The 14,327-nt window shown below is 42.6% G+C and overlaps 1 protein-coding gene across 4 annotated transcripts in view; it reads left to right on the forward strand.

Moving 5' to 3' along the window:
• Nucleotides 1-14,327, forward strand: part of LOC119430955 (SCY1-like protein 2) — a 433,350-nt gene that overhangs the window by 403,853 nt on the left and 15,170 nt on the right. For 3 of the 4 annotated variants that reach the window (XM_049657735.1, XM_049657737.1, XM_049657736.1), the window contains 3 exons: nucleotides 1,582-1,712; nucleotides 3,236-3,453; nucleotides 6,047-6,199. In XM_049657735.1, coding sequence (XP_049513692.1) covers nucleotides 1,582-1,712; nucleotides 3,236-3,453; nucleotides 6,047-6,199 — 502 coding nt within the window. Of the gene's footprint in view, nucleotides 1-1,581; nucleotides 1,713-3,235; nucleotides 3,454-6,046; nucleotides 6,200-14,059; nucleotides 14,295-14,327 lie in introns of those variants that run through there. The other variant, XM_049657738.1, reaches the window with a different exon arrangement.

The following is a 14,327-nucleotide window of genomic DNA, read 5'->3' on the forward strand; positions in this document are numbered from 1 at the left end:
ATCAATACAAAAGTGAACTTTAAGAATAAGGCCAATAATTTTGCTTTATGCTGCAAAATTTCAATTCGCTTTTTGGCGCTATATAATGATGTGTATGGTAACAGAAAAATAATTGTCGCAAACATGCTTTAACAGTGAGTAACAGATATGAACTGGAAATCAGAAGGAAGCAAACAATGTGCTCGTAAAGCACGTATTTTATTTACTATGCTCGCAAGCGATAACTATTGCCATTAAATTTCACTCGACTACTCCGCCGTAAGTATGCATCAGTGATGCTTGTACAAACTTGTCAAACACGCCATTGGCTTTACACTGAGAAGTAATGCTTGCGAGCAGGTATGGTGAAATATTTTAGACGAATGACGTACCATGACTTCAGAATAACAGCTTGACGGGCTAGTTCCTTGATGAATACTTCAGAAAATGACTGCGCTAAAAAGCCAAAAACGTGCCAAAGAAGAAGAGACAAAGAAACGGTGCAAGCGCAGTTTCCCCACGCCTTGTACAGTGTTCCAACACCAATAACCGAACTAACCAAATATACGGAGTTCGGAAGAGCAAAAGCCATTAAGCCTTTAAATACTTTTTCTCGTGCTCCCAAAAGCGCCTCTGCAGAGAACATGAAGGTTTCAAAACTTTTACTTAGAGGAAAATGTGGCGCCACCATTTTTGCGAAGTTCCTAATGGGCTCTGTGCCACCTTCGGAATGCCGGGATGTGGGTAGTTGAGACTTTGTTTCGAACATAGCTTGGCCTAATACGTGGTCATAGTAACACAGGTAAAACTTTCTTAAAACAACATCTTCAGAGGAGTTTTGACTCCGCTTTACTACACCTTTAATTAAAGTTTACTCGAAAGAAATGCAGCATGAACAAATAAGGAAAATAAAAACAGACGTCTCAAACTGTCGCAGGGAGCACAGACCTTGTCGCCTGTCCTCCAGCTATAGCGGCCCGCCTGTACTTTTAACGCTTCATCTAAATTTACATCGAAGCACAAGTGCTCATGATTGAATAAGAAAAACATTTCTATACAATACCAAAAAAAGCACCTCTTTAAGTGCTGTTTCTGCAGAGAACGAACCCTTGTGACAAACAGAATGGCGCTATATCCAAGTTCGCCTGCGAGGTGTCCTCGTTCTCCGATAACAATGCCAATCTGAAGCCACCACATCCCGGCATTCCCATGAACACAACAGCGGCATCATGAATTATTTTCGGTGTGGCGAAACTAGTATATTGACACAAAGTAATAACGAGACACAAATAAAGTGCTGTGCGTGTGTCTTGTTCTTCCTCTGTGGTCTTGTACTGGTTGCGCTATACCGAAAAGCCTTCATGATGACGTATCAAGAAGCTGAAATCTCAGCACTGTTTAAAAACAGTGGCGGAGGGTTAGTTGGCCCTTTAGGCAATATTGTAAGAAGCTTTATGGCAGAGAAACCCCCCTGGAAAACTATGCACCACTGTAGTTGACCTATGCAACAGCAATGAGCAGATGCACGTTCAGCACACCTTGCGAGGTCACCGTGCTCCGCGTACCGGTGTGACAGAACCTTGCCTCGCGCACCGTCCACAGGCTGCCCGTACAGACGCCCTACAACATGGAGCAGCCTACAGGATACCCACACCGCCCACCTTCACTCCGCCTCGAGTCCCGACGCACGTCCATCAGCATGGACGACGTCGTTCGCAGGACCTGCAGTTCAGGTGGGTCCCTCATCACGCGAACCCGATCGCATTCCGTATTCCTTTTCAGTTCCAGGGATTCCTGTACGAATCATTATGTTTCGCAGGAAGCATCAAACGTAAAAACAAAACAATAAAAAAAGCGCTTCTCCGAAAGGTGCCAGCAAAGCTAGTTACATAACTTGTCGACTTTGTGCCACAGATAAATAGGGCTGCCCCTCATATTTCACAGACGTGCATGCGTCGCATCACGATGAAGTTAGGCATCTGTGCTTTATATTTGAAGCCTACTGCTTAATGCATATGAGATCACTTCGATGGCGCAAAAATGGTCTTCAAATAATCTGTGGCCGTATTTCCAACCAGTATGGTTATTAATGAATATATCTGAAGAACCACATGCTGCTTACAACCTAAGTGGTTGGCAGGTCATGAGAAAGACCTTCATTCATTTCCAGGAACTCTAATGGAGATATTCTCTATATTTTCCCGTTTTTTGTTGTTCAGCATTTAAGGCAAATAGCTATAAAAAAATGAACAGAGGTGCAGAGACAAAAGTACGACAGAAAAGGTACGCGCTGGAACATGTCCTCGTTGTTCAGCCGCACCTAATATAAAATTTTCACTTCAATAGAAAATTTGGATCAGAAAGAAATATGCGGAAATTTGCGTCAATAACGAAACCAGGTACACGTTCGCATTCAAATTCGACACGGAGGAGGAACATGTGGTGCATGCAGATTATTAGCACGTTTGAAAGCACTCATTCGCTAGCCTTTTAGTTTGTAAGAAGTGTTTGCCGTTGGCTTGCCACCTCGGCTAATAGTACGACTAACATCCCATTTGGCTCGGACTTGCACTTACGAACAGTTCTAGCATAAATAAACTGTAATCAAGCAAAGCATAACTGAAAGACTGGGACGGTAACCGAGACTGAGCCCGTTTAAACCAATTTTTGCGAATACGGGCCTAAAAGCGCGCGTCGTATGCTGCGACGTGAAACAAAACAAAATTTTTCCTACAAATTAGCGGTGGCGGCATCTGTCGATATTACGTCAGAACGCGATGCTCGTCACGTTTCGCCCTAACGACGACAGACGGCGCTTCCGCTCGCTTCTTTATTCCAGGCTACACAAACTTCTTTCATTTATTCAGCACGAAGCTGTCGAGTAATCTTCTCAAACCAGACAGACAGACAGACGAAGAACCTTTATTCAGGTCCTGAAGAACTGCGTTGGGACGCCCCCTTTCAGGGGGAGTTGGTAGCAGTCGCGGGCCGCTCCCACGCAGGGACCGGACGACCGTGGCCCCCCGCCCTCTCGCAGGCCCTCTGGACAGCCCGAAGTTGAACCGAGAGGTCGCCGCTTTTAAGGGCTTCCTCCCAGTCCTCTTCGTTGTTGGACTATGTGTCGCGTAACGGACAGTATAGTCCAGTAATAAAGGCAACTTCTCAAACACTGACGGATTGGTGACAGTATTGAGCATGTAGAGAGCCGGCTTGATGGCATGACTGACTCATTCTGCTTCCGTCCCCCTCCGCGCAGCTTCGTCGTCGCCAGACTCGAATCTGCTGCGCGTTCAGGCCACGCTCCCAGGGCGGAGGCACTCGGACAACACGATCCAGCCCCCGAGGATCCTGGTGGCCCCCTGTTCGCCCGAGGGCACCGTCAGCTATACCCCGGGGGGCCTCCCCGTTCGCAGGCATTCCAGTGTCGGGACGCAGGACTCGCGTTTTTCGGGATTCTTCAGTTCGCCCAAGATGGTACGCCCACTTGAGTCAACTGCCTTGCGTTCCAGGGGAAATGGAAGACGTTAGAATGTCGAATATAATTTGGTTTATGATGGCAAATGTGCGTTGCACGAGCAGTATAGTCCAGTATTAAAGGAAACACCAGTAGTTCAACACTGATTAGACATCCCATTTCGCATAAAATCCTGCCAAACAACTTTTTTTAAACAATGAATACTCGTTTAGCGCTTCACATCAGCAGCGGATTTCTCGGATATAGGTGGTTCATGATTACTGTTGCGTACCGCCTAAATTTGCAAGCCGGACCGCCATGTGTCATGTTGCCTCCCTCGATTCCGGTTTGTAAATATAGGTTTCGCGCTGCATTTCACACGACGCACTTTTTCGCCATGAAAGGTTGAAGTTCATTTCTAATCAGCTGTTCCCTTTAACAGTGTTCCGTGCTATACAGGTAGGGCTGAGTAGCACCTGAATATTTTGTTCAGAAGGGGAACGTTTCTACAGACTCGCAAACAATACAAGGACACTGACTGGTCAGCACTGAAAAGCAGAACCAGGTGTATTAGACATGTAGCTTGAAAGGGATAACTTTTGAACACGTTGATTTCGGTATGAAGGTTTGGGCGCGCGGTCAAGTACGCAGACCCACGGTGAAAGCACCGCGGGTAAGTGACCTATGAAGTGGATTTGTTCTCCTTGGCGTATACCGACCTTGTCTTGCGGTCGCTGACCTTGCGGTAGGATCAGATATCATATATATTCACTTAGCTATGTAACGGGTTATTAAAAACCCTATGTATATTAAAAAAGATGCAGGTTTTTTAATAAAGTGCCATGGCATTGCCTATAAATGTTGGAGCTCTTGGAAGAAATCTCAGAAAGCATTCACAAACCCATGCTATCTGGTAACGTATTTATCAAGGTTACCTCGTTGCTGATACATGTGCTTTCTTCCGTAAACTTTTTTATAAATTCAAACTCACCTCTTGGTGACAAATATTTCTCTCCATTGCCTGAAATCCTTGGATAGGACACTAGCCCTAACATGTCTCTGGGAGCCGAAAAACTCATTTCTGTGTATTGCTCTACTTTCGTGTGAAGCATAAGTCGAGTATCCCCCATTTATCTTACTCACTGGTTTCAGCAACACTGACGTGGAAATACGTTGAAACCGGCGCAACTATCTCATACAAGCTCAAGACACTTGCCTAGAACATGCTCTTTACGGACAATAGAGCTTCCGGAGCGACTAGCTGGTCGAAAGAAGATAATGCATCTCGTAAATGTATACTATATTCAACTCAGACGTTTGAGCTAGTTGGTGATAACAGAACTAGGACATCATAACAAGCGCTAAGGAACGCGGAATACAGAGGGGAGACATATAAACATAGAGTTATATAGACTATATAGACATCAATATATGTAGGACCCATCCAGTCTATAAGTCTCTTCTTTGTGTTCGCGTTTATTTTGAGCTTGTTAGTATGACCAAGTTCTCGTAAAGGTAGTTGTGCATAGACATATCCAGCCGTTTTTGTTCAACGTGTTGTCCCTAATGTCACCAGCCCAGTCCGGACAAGACGTGTTGCGCGTTCTAAAAACGTGTCTTGACCTTCGCACTAAGCGCATGATATATAAATTGTAAGATGCAAGGTTTTCAAGTCATCAAGAGTGCAAGCAATCTTCGGCCGATTCAGTGGACGACAGATAAAATTTTATAGCCAAATGCAAGACGGCATCCATGACAGCAGCTCAAATCTTCAATTCTTAGTGTTATTGTTCTGTGCATCAGACCCTGATACATCATAATTTACTAGTGTGGAACCTTTCTTCTTTTACAAGTTTGTCTTTACGTCTACTGTGTCATGAGTGTAAGGAATGAGCGGTACCAGCTGACACAAACAGTTATATCTAAAATACAAGCCGTAAATCCTAGGGACACTTTTATTTACTCTAGGAATGCTTTTCCAATTATGTTTTCATTTTTTATGGTTCTCCTGTGTTAAATGAATCAAGGCTGTAGCAAATTTAACTCCCAGTCACATTTAATTCCACATTTCATTAAAGAAAACGCTTTTTTCTTAATGATTTCCTTAGCCACGTTCCCTGTTCGATTCACACGGTTCTTCCTTGCCAATGCCATACCACTTCTGTGATATTCAAGATGGGCTATAGGCTTTGTCATACACTTTCACGCATATTTAGAGGGGTATTTTAACCTAAATATATTTTTTGTAAAGAATAATACAGGAATAAATGTTAATTTAATTTGGTATGATCAGGGCTTTCGTACATCTTTGTGTACATATCTTTTCAAATCAAACATTTATACTTCGTATCATCAGCATAAATTTCAAAGCCAACGGGCAACTAACTCTTACGCGTAACTACGTATGTCTGGGACAAGTAATTGTTCCGTACGCGGTAGTCATGATTGTACGGCTTTCGACTCTGAACCAAGCCACTGCTACAAATCCAGGGGAACCTGGAGACGGAACAGCGCAATAAAGTCGCTTTCAACTTGTTTGCTTTCAAATTTATGCTGATAGGGCTTATGTACTCTTCCCGCTGAAAGTCATAGAACACGTTCCTTGACTCTCAGACACAGGCGAGCCCCAACCTGGGCGTGGACTTCTTCAGCTCGAGCAGGGCCAACGTAAGGCGCTACTCCGCCGCTGCTGTATGCGGCGCTGCAGGACTGCCCAACGCCGCCAATCAGGCATCCAGCTTCCTGCAGCAGATTGGCTCTGGAGTTGTACGTACCTTCCCAAAATGTTTCTCGCTGTCATGTCCCACCGCCTCCGCGGTGTGCTGTTCAATGCTGCCTTTCTTTCAACTGCCTCCCTGTCCTTCCCACCAACCGTGTGTAACACAAGTAGAGTTAGTAAACATCGCGGCAGGACTGATGTTTATTTCGTTCCCAACTTCGCTGTTCTGGTTAAGCCACCCCGCCTTTTGCTACTTGCTCAAAAAAACAGCCAGCAGGAGCTTTTAATACGTTTCCTGAAAATTTCACCTGCTCAGATTGTCAGCATTTACCACCGAGTCCTAACCGATGGCTGTAAAGCAAACCGAACTTGTTCGACATTTGCAGTTTTGTTAAGAGTTTTCTGGATAAGTTCATCGGAGACAAGAATAACATGCAAAGTCATGTTCGTAATTTAACTCCCAGTCACATTTAATTCCACATTTGAATTAAAGAAAACGGTTTTTTTCTTCAGGATTTCCTTAGCCTAAATATATATTCCTTAGCCTATTTTAAGTAATGTAGCGGATTTAATGCGTTTCATCTGTATGCCCTATTATATATTCCGGCTTTTTTTTCGTCAGTGAAAAAAAGAATTGTTTGTTGGCGTGTCTCGCAGAAAGAATCGTTTGTTCAACGACTAGATTTTTATATACTGCAGAAACTAAGAATAACACAATTGTGAAGAATAAATGAAAGAAATGTCATCCAGGGCAGACTAACACTCAAAACCCAAACGTGTTTTCTTTGCAGAGGAACGAAATCGCAGTAAGAAATTTTCCAAGTTTTGAGGTGGGCTGAAGAATGTTGATTGTGAGACAGTGTGAATAATACTTCCAAACAAGCTTTCTCAAGTTTCAGGTGGATGGATTTTATTAGTCAATGTGAAGGAAGGCGAGCAAACAAGCTGTCACTGTATAGGTTTACTTGGTTCACCTGCAGTTTCGATGGAGTGTAACTGGGCACAATTTCAAACTACGCTATGTAGCATAGCCCTTTGTTTACATGCATGCAGTTTCTCCATTGTGTCCCATGTGCAAGTAAAATGTTAGTTGTCTGTGTACTTAGGGATGGTACACGTAATCTTGTAATGCCCCTCCAGTATATGTGCATTGTTTTCAGTCCTAGTGCATTCCAAACAATACTTCTTAACCACGCTTTCAATAGTTGATAGCACAGAGAGTGCTATTTTTATAAAGGTTTAGGCGTTCACGTTACCTTAGATGTAACGTTGCCTCTCAAGGTTATTTCAAACAATTACGTCCCGCGTACCTTAAACTTACCTGAGCTTTAAGGTACGCGTTATCTTAAAGGTAAGATTCAGAAGCACGTTTAGTTGAGCAAGACTGAAAGCGGCGCTTGTTGGCATAGATCCATGCTTGAGGACAAAACAGCACGAAAAACACAGGGACGAAAAAATGAAGTAGACAGCACAACGCTTGTGTTGTCTGCTTTTTTTCTTCGTCGTCGTGTTTGTCGCATTGAATTGGAATAGTCGCTGCAGAATCATTTCCCTAATACAGCGCGAACAAGCCACCTACACAGAAAAGCAATTGTTTTTCGTTTTTTTTTTTTGTGTGTGTGGTGTCTCTTCTCTTGTTTGTTCACGCTGCATTAGGAATACAAGAGGTAAAACTGTTTTTAAGTATGCCTCTTAAGTTTGCCTAATAAGGTTGCCTGTTAAGGTTCCCTTAAGGCGGTTGCACTAAGCTTACCTTAACGTTACCTTAGGCGGAAGCTTTAGCTAGGTGGCTCCTATCTAAATATATATGAGAACGAAGAAATCGTTCTTCTAGGCAACGCGACACCGAATATCATGAGGTTTGGTGTATCTAAAAAGACAAGTTAAAATCTAGTAACAGTTGGAAGCGGAATTTTGATGTACCTGAATTTTAATAAATTTGTTCGAAACCGCAAAACTTTGTTAAGAGAAACAATCAAGTTTACAATTCTCTATCTCAGCAACGTCTAAACTGGACAAAATTGGTGTGATATACGCTGTAAAATATACCATTATTATGTGAGAAGGACGTTTGCAAAAGACTCTTAAACGTTGTAACAAATTTACGTAAGCTGTAAATACATCTATAAAATCTGTCAACTTCAGATCCGCTAACAGTAGCTTTTACAGAACAGCAATATCTGGTTTTTGGAAGTGAGTTGCGCATTTGTAAGCTTTGTAGTTGTATTTTTAGACATACCTATATTGGACAATTTTTCCAAAACATTTCAAGTCCTCAATAAAAAGAATGCAGAAACTCCACTGGAGTTGTATAGGTATGTGTAAGCATACCCCCATTTTCAAGTGGGCACACCCCCAAATTTAACTTGTTCCAGCCCCAAATTTTACATTGGCCCACCCCCAAATTTCAATCTGGGCATTCCCAAATTGGAGTTGGCGTGCCCTGAAATTTCAAGTTGACCAACCCCAAAATTTTAAGTTGCCCCCCCCCCCAAAGTTCAAGTTGGCCCACCCCAAATTTCAAGCTGGGTCACTCCAAAATTGAGGTTGACCCACCCCGAATTGAAGTTGGCCAACCCCCAAATTTTAGTTGGCCCACTCCTAAATTCAAATTGGCCTACACCAAAATTTCAGTTGGCCCACCCCTACTATAAGCTTCCCCATGTATATTCTAGGGAGCGCTGTGCATCCCTACGGGTATTCTCTCTGATCAATGTAATTTTTGCTTGAAATTGTTCCTTATCACTTATAAGGATACCAATGATCTACATTTATACTATTATAACGATTAAATGTATTAACTTTGCAAATTATGCATTTTTTGCAGATACAAGACATTGCATTTTTCGCGTGCCGGAGCTGGGGTACTCCCCAAAGAATGCTTTTCAGAACTTTCTCTCTGAAATGCAACAAGTTATGTTCAAATTCGTCTATGGGTTGGTTCATAAAAGCATTTCTTCGATTTACATGTATTTAAATAGGAGGCATCTGTGTTGGCCCCGAGCTAAAGCTTCCTCTTAAGATGTACTGTGCAAGCGAAAGAAGCCCAATATGGCTCACCTTTAAACATACCAACTCTTTATAATTCACATCAGTGGCACGTGCAACTCCTTAAAACTACACTTTGCCTGTGAGTTGTCAGCGAGTTGCCTACAGTAGCGTCCTAGTTGGTGACGTAGTGCTTTCACGAGTCCTGCCGAGGCGTTATGACCTTGTCTTCTGCATGTTTTGCATCCTCTCTGCATGTTCAGCTCACGTCTGCCTTGCACACCCTTTGTCACTTTCTGGCTGTGCTGTGCATCTCATTTTGGTTGGGACATGGCCACTTTAGTGGTGCTATAGCCTTGTCGCCACGAACTTCTTGATGTTCACCCAGAATGTGCCTTGAAATAAGGAAAGAGTGTAACCTAGGAAAAGATTAAGTGCTCAGGTTTGTAATCCTATATAAGTGTATGGAATCATAGGCTTTCATAGATGATATGTGATCATAGGGGACCAATGGATATGCCATTATGAGATATTCGGGTTGTTTGATCAGAGAAAGCTACTCCGATTAGGTGTGTTAGTAAAGGAAGTGTAATTCCTGAAATCAGTCCTATTTTTATATTTAGGCAGGTTGAAACGAAGTATGTACAGAATGACGCTTTTGCCATGTACCAGCATAAGTTTTCGGACATACGCCTCCTGAAATTTCCGTGTGGAAAGTAAGGCTCACAAAAGTAATTTTGTGATACTTTTTAGGGTATAAATTAGGAGCCACGAAACATGACATTAAGGACAGGAAAATTTACGGAAAATAGATTTTGGGCCATCAAATACCCAATTTACGGATCTTTACAAGTACTCAAGAGACATTTGTATCTGAGAGATGCACAAGAGTGTGCTTTAAAAATCAACTAATATGCTGTAAACTAAGTATGCAATGGAATTTTTGAGAAGAACTTAAATAAGGCACAAGAAATCTAATGCAGCAGAAGACAGTCTAAAATTTGATTACTGAACAGATTTATTCTTTTTACACTTGTCACTCCAGAGTGTTTTGATGTGTTCAGGCTGCATGATGTACCGGTAGCGTAGAAAATCTTCCGCAGCTTTGAATGCTGCCTAACCACAGGTAGCTTTATGTATCTTGTTTCTCTTGAGCGTCTGCCGCAATATTTTGATGGACTCGATTCCGAAGATCTAAAAGAAACGTGAGAAATTATTGCAACGAACACAAAAAAAAGACCACAAAAGTTAACAACTAAGACATTAACTTTATACGTTAAGTATAGTAAGCGCCATACTAACTTTTCACTGACCATCTGGGTAAAAGAGTTTTGCTTGAAGCCCTAAATCTTATATCTGCCGTCCTCGGGCATCAATTAAGGCCCTTCATACGTTGACAGAAAATTTTGTCCGACATCCCAATTTCTATTGCAAACGAACGACAATATGATGCCTGGCTTCCCTCCGTTAGGAATATAAGCCTTTCTAAAACTGTTAGACTTTCCCGGGTAGCTCGATCACCAAAGCATGGCGACAATGCTAATCACTCAGACTACCACTAATCACATGTTGCTTACTGCAATGGAAACCATTTTTGAGTGCTACAATAGAACACTGCTTGTATAAAAAGAAGCGAACGCTGCGCATCGGTAATGCTTGAGTGGTTCGAAGGCCACCATGTATTGTGAATGTGCGTTACGGGAACGGTACCTTAAACTGTTGTTTGTGAAAAGCGTTATAGCCATTAGAGCACATATTAAGCTAGCACTATATCGACTGGTGATACAAAGTTCAATTGCATATTTTTTTTTTCTAAATGTGTTGCTCTGCACGTGTCTATTAGGTCACTAGAACCACATGTTTTCTGGGGCTAAGGCACGCTTGAACGCTTGCTTTTGTGCTGTTAGCGGCAACCCGTTTAGAATCATGCAAACGCTATGTCAAAGAATTTATGCATTCTCTGTTGTTGTCCTTGCCCTCGGTGTTGCTATATGTTGCTGCTGAAGTCCGAACACTGTTCTCTCCTCGCACAGCCAGCCACTTACACGTACCTCACGAATTTCGCACCACTCGCACCTAGCTTCTCCAAATGCCCGTCCCGTGTTGACGTAAAATGTCGTCTACTCCTGAAAGGCTACAAACTTCTCAATTAAAGTGTACCAAAATGAATTTCTGATACTTGTGTTAACGTGAAGGAGGAGTCGTCTGCAGTTCTACTTGTTAGTGCTAATTTACTCGAGATTCGGCTTGTTTGGCATGAAAACCGTTTAATACGACAGCAGCACTGCCGCTGAAGCAACACCACAAGCGAGCCTGTGGTGCTTTAGTGTTGATGTTAATGTGACATCCGTAGCACATAACCACTACTGGGACTGGTCCTGTGTCAAACATGAAATGACTGCGAAAATTGTCTAAATTTTCAACACAGCATCAAAGATAAATCTAATTGACATCGAAATACAGCAAAATATATAATACCAGCCATTATAGCAAGAGTATGTGACAAGACAAAAAGTTCAGCAGAGACCTTATTGTTCTTTCCTTTTTTTGTGACTTCCTCCTCTCTGTGTTATTTGTTCATTCCTAGATTAAAGCCATTTAACGAGTTGGACATGAATTCCTGCTTTGCCTAGACAAAAGGTCAATGTTATTTTAGGATAATAGGATATGTCTTATTCTTTAAAACTGCCTCAACCCCAACAGTCACCTAACCTGTAAGCAGCTAACTTCTAAGAAATAACTGTCATCCAGGTTACATAAAGAAACCAGAAATACTTTATATGTCCCTGAGCTGTACGACCGTATCATTATCAGATGTTTTGTTATGTGTGGCCTGTCAGCGAGTGTAAACAATGCTCATTATGAAAAAAAATGCATTAATCTATTTTAGCACTCGGCAAACGCAATTAAAGAGATCATGTTTTCTGACCAGTGCACGCGTAATTGCTCATCTCCTGCACATGAGCTATGGGCTCTAGTTTCGGCGTGTCTCTGGCGAAACGTATTTGCTAAGATGTAGGAACAGAACTGTTCCATGTGAAATGTGTGCGTCTTGTGCGAAGAGAAGCTGTGTTCCGACTCTGGGCTGACTGCGAAATGGCTGTGCGTAGATGCAGTAATCATGCTCCTTGTGTGCTGTCTTGTGTTTTCTTGCTCTGGAAGCACGCTACACTCTAAAAAGCGCCATTAGAAACATGATGCAAAATTTTACAACACCTGTACATGTCGCATTACCGACATGTGAAGCTACGTTAGTTTCTCTTGCTTTTACTTTTTCCAGTACATTTTGTTGGCACAGCATTAAACGCGTGGGACTTTTTTTTTCTCAAGCGCACTTACTTAGCCGTTGCCTAAGAAACAAAATGTGCATTTCAATACTAGCCCATTTATTTTGTAGCAACCCATCGATTGGCACCACATTATTTATAAATTCTATTTTCGCCTTTTAGTTTCTTTGTTGCCTTTTGACAATAATGCTTTTTACCCAGACTCCAGACATTTTGGTCAATTGGGACAAGACTGGAGATTTTTAGAGTGTACATGAAGAGAGAGAAGCTTTTTTGTTGCCTTTTTCTTCTCTGGTACACGAAAACATATTTTCTTTTTCACTGCCAGGTTATTCCAACTGTACTTATATGGCATATTTTCCGAATTGGGAACTTCTTGAACAGTTTTGTCTCACTATCGAAGTGAGCGCATTGGACCTTATTTCTCCCTCTCATTCCAAACAGTTTTGCGTGAAAGTCATAATCTCACAAACACAACACCCAATATGAACATAGCATTGACATTACTTTTTAGAAATACTTGCCTTCACTGTGAAGAAAAGTTGCCTGCAATGTCACGTAAAACGGCTTAAGGACTGGTTTATCTTTCCTGTCACGACAAGCTAGCCTATAAAACGGGCCCTAAGTCATCAACTCGTGTGCCTAAATTCGCCGGCAGTCTCGGTCCTGTTGAACTAATGAACAAAAAATAAGCATATTTTTCGTCAGCTTCAACATCCAAGACGTTAACTTTGTACGTTAACTATAGTAAGTGGCATAATAACTTTACACTGACCATCTGGGTCTTTTTCATTCTAAGAATTACGAGGACGCACTGCACCCCTTTCTTACGATTAGCTTCTGGAACGTTTTATACATTTGACGTTCTTGTGTTGATAGGTACTTAGTGATACACAACAAAGCTGATGTATGGTAACCTACCATCATTTATCATATCTGCAGTATATCTTGAAAAATTCTAAAAAAATTTCTTTGCACCACGGGTCTCGGTGGACAGCTTGTTGATCTCTCGCTGCACAGAGTTGAAGTGATCATTTCAACCAGATCACTAAATAACTGCTGACAAACCTCCTTCCTTGTGAGGTTTCCGTCACGTTGGCATAAAACACCTAATTGGAGCCCTTATAGCATTGATGACCATTAGCCACACCGAGATGTACTTTGCTTCTAAAATATCGCGTCCACTTCGAAGAACGCTATACCTTGTACAAACGTATGTTAGCGGTCGCCACTTACTCGCCATGAATTTCGTCCACCCAGGTTTTGCAGGCACCTGAAGCTTCACCATTAAAGAAGGCATCTTGATCTGGCATGCAGGATTCGACTCATCTGGCTTTAATGAGCCGGCACAGAAACAAAAGTACCTAGGGCGCTTCTTGGAATACACCGACCAATACCGAAAGCTTGCATCCCGTCCCTGAAACGCCTGCATCGATGTTGTCCCCCTTTGCATCGCAGAAAAAAAAAAGTTAACTGAATTCGCGCGCTGCGGACGGAGAAAATTGTTAACGGCCTGTTCACATATCGCTAGCACCAAAGAATAAATCGCTGCTGGAGCAGATCCGCCGCAGCTTCTCTTTCCTTTTCTTCTCTCTTTTCTCTCTCTTCCTCACCTCCCCACCCCTCCACCAGTCGCAGCTGTTTTCCGGCAAATAGCTCGCGTCTTGAAGTCGCGGGCAGACCGCGCCCAGGCCAGGGTTCGCAAGAGCACGCAGACAAGGGGACACACGACAGCATCCCGAGCCGTCGAGATTGCGAAGAAAAAAAAACAAAAAAATGTGAAAAAAAAAGAGAACTCTCGATGCCGATCTATCTGCGCTCTTGTTCCACCCACTTCCTCCCGCTCTTCTTCGTCCTCTACCCCCACCCCCCCCTTCCGCTGTTCCATCTTCCACCTCCC

Source organism: Dermacentor silvarum, chromosome 10 (genome assembly GCF_013339745.2).
Source record: "Dermacentor silvarum isolate Dsil-2018 chromosome 10, BIME_Dsil_1.4, whole genome shotgun sequence".
Taxonomy (NCBI): Eukaryota; Metazoa; Arthropoda; class Arachnida; order Ixodida; family Ixodidae; genus Dermacentor; species Dermacentor silvarum.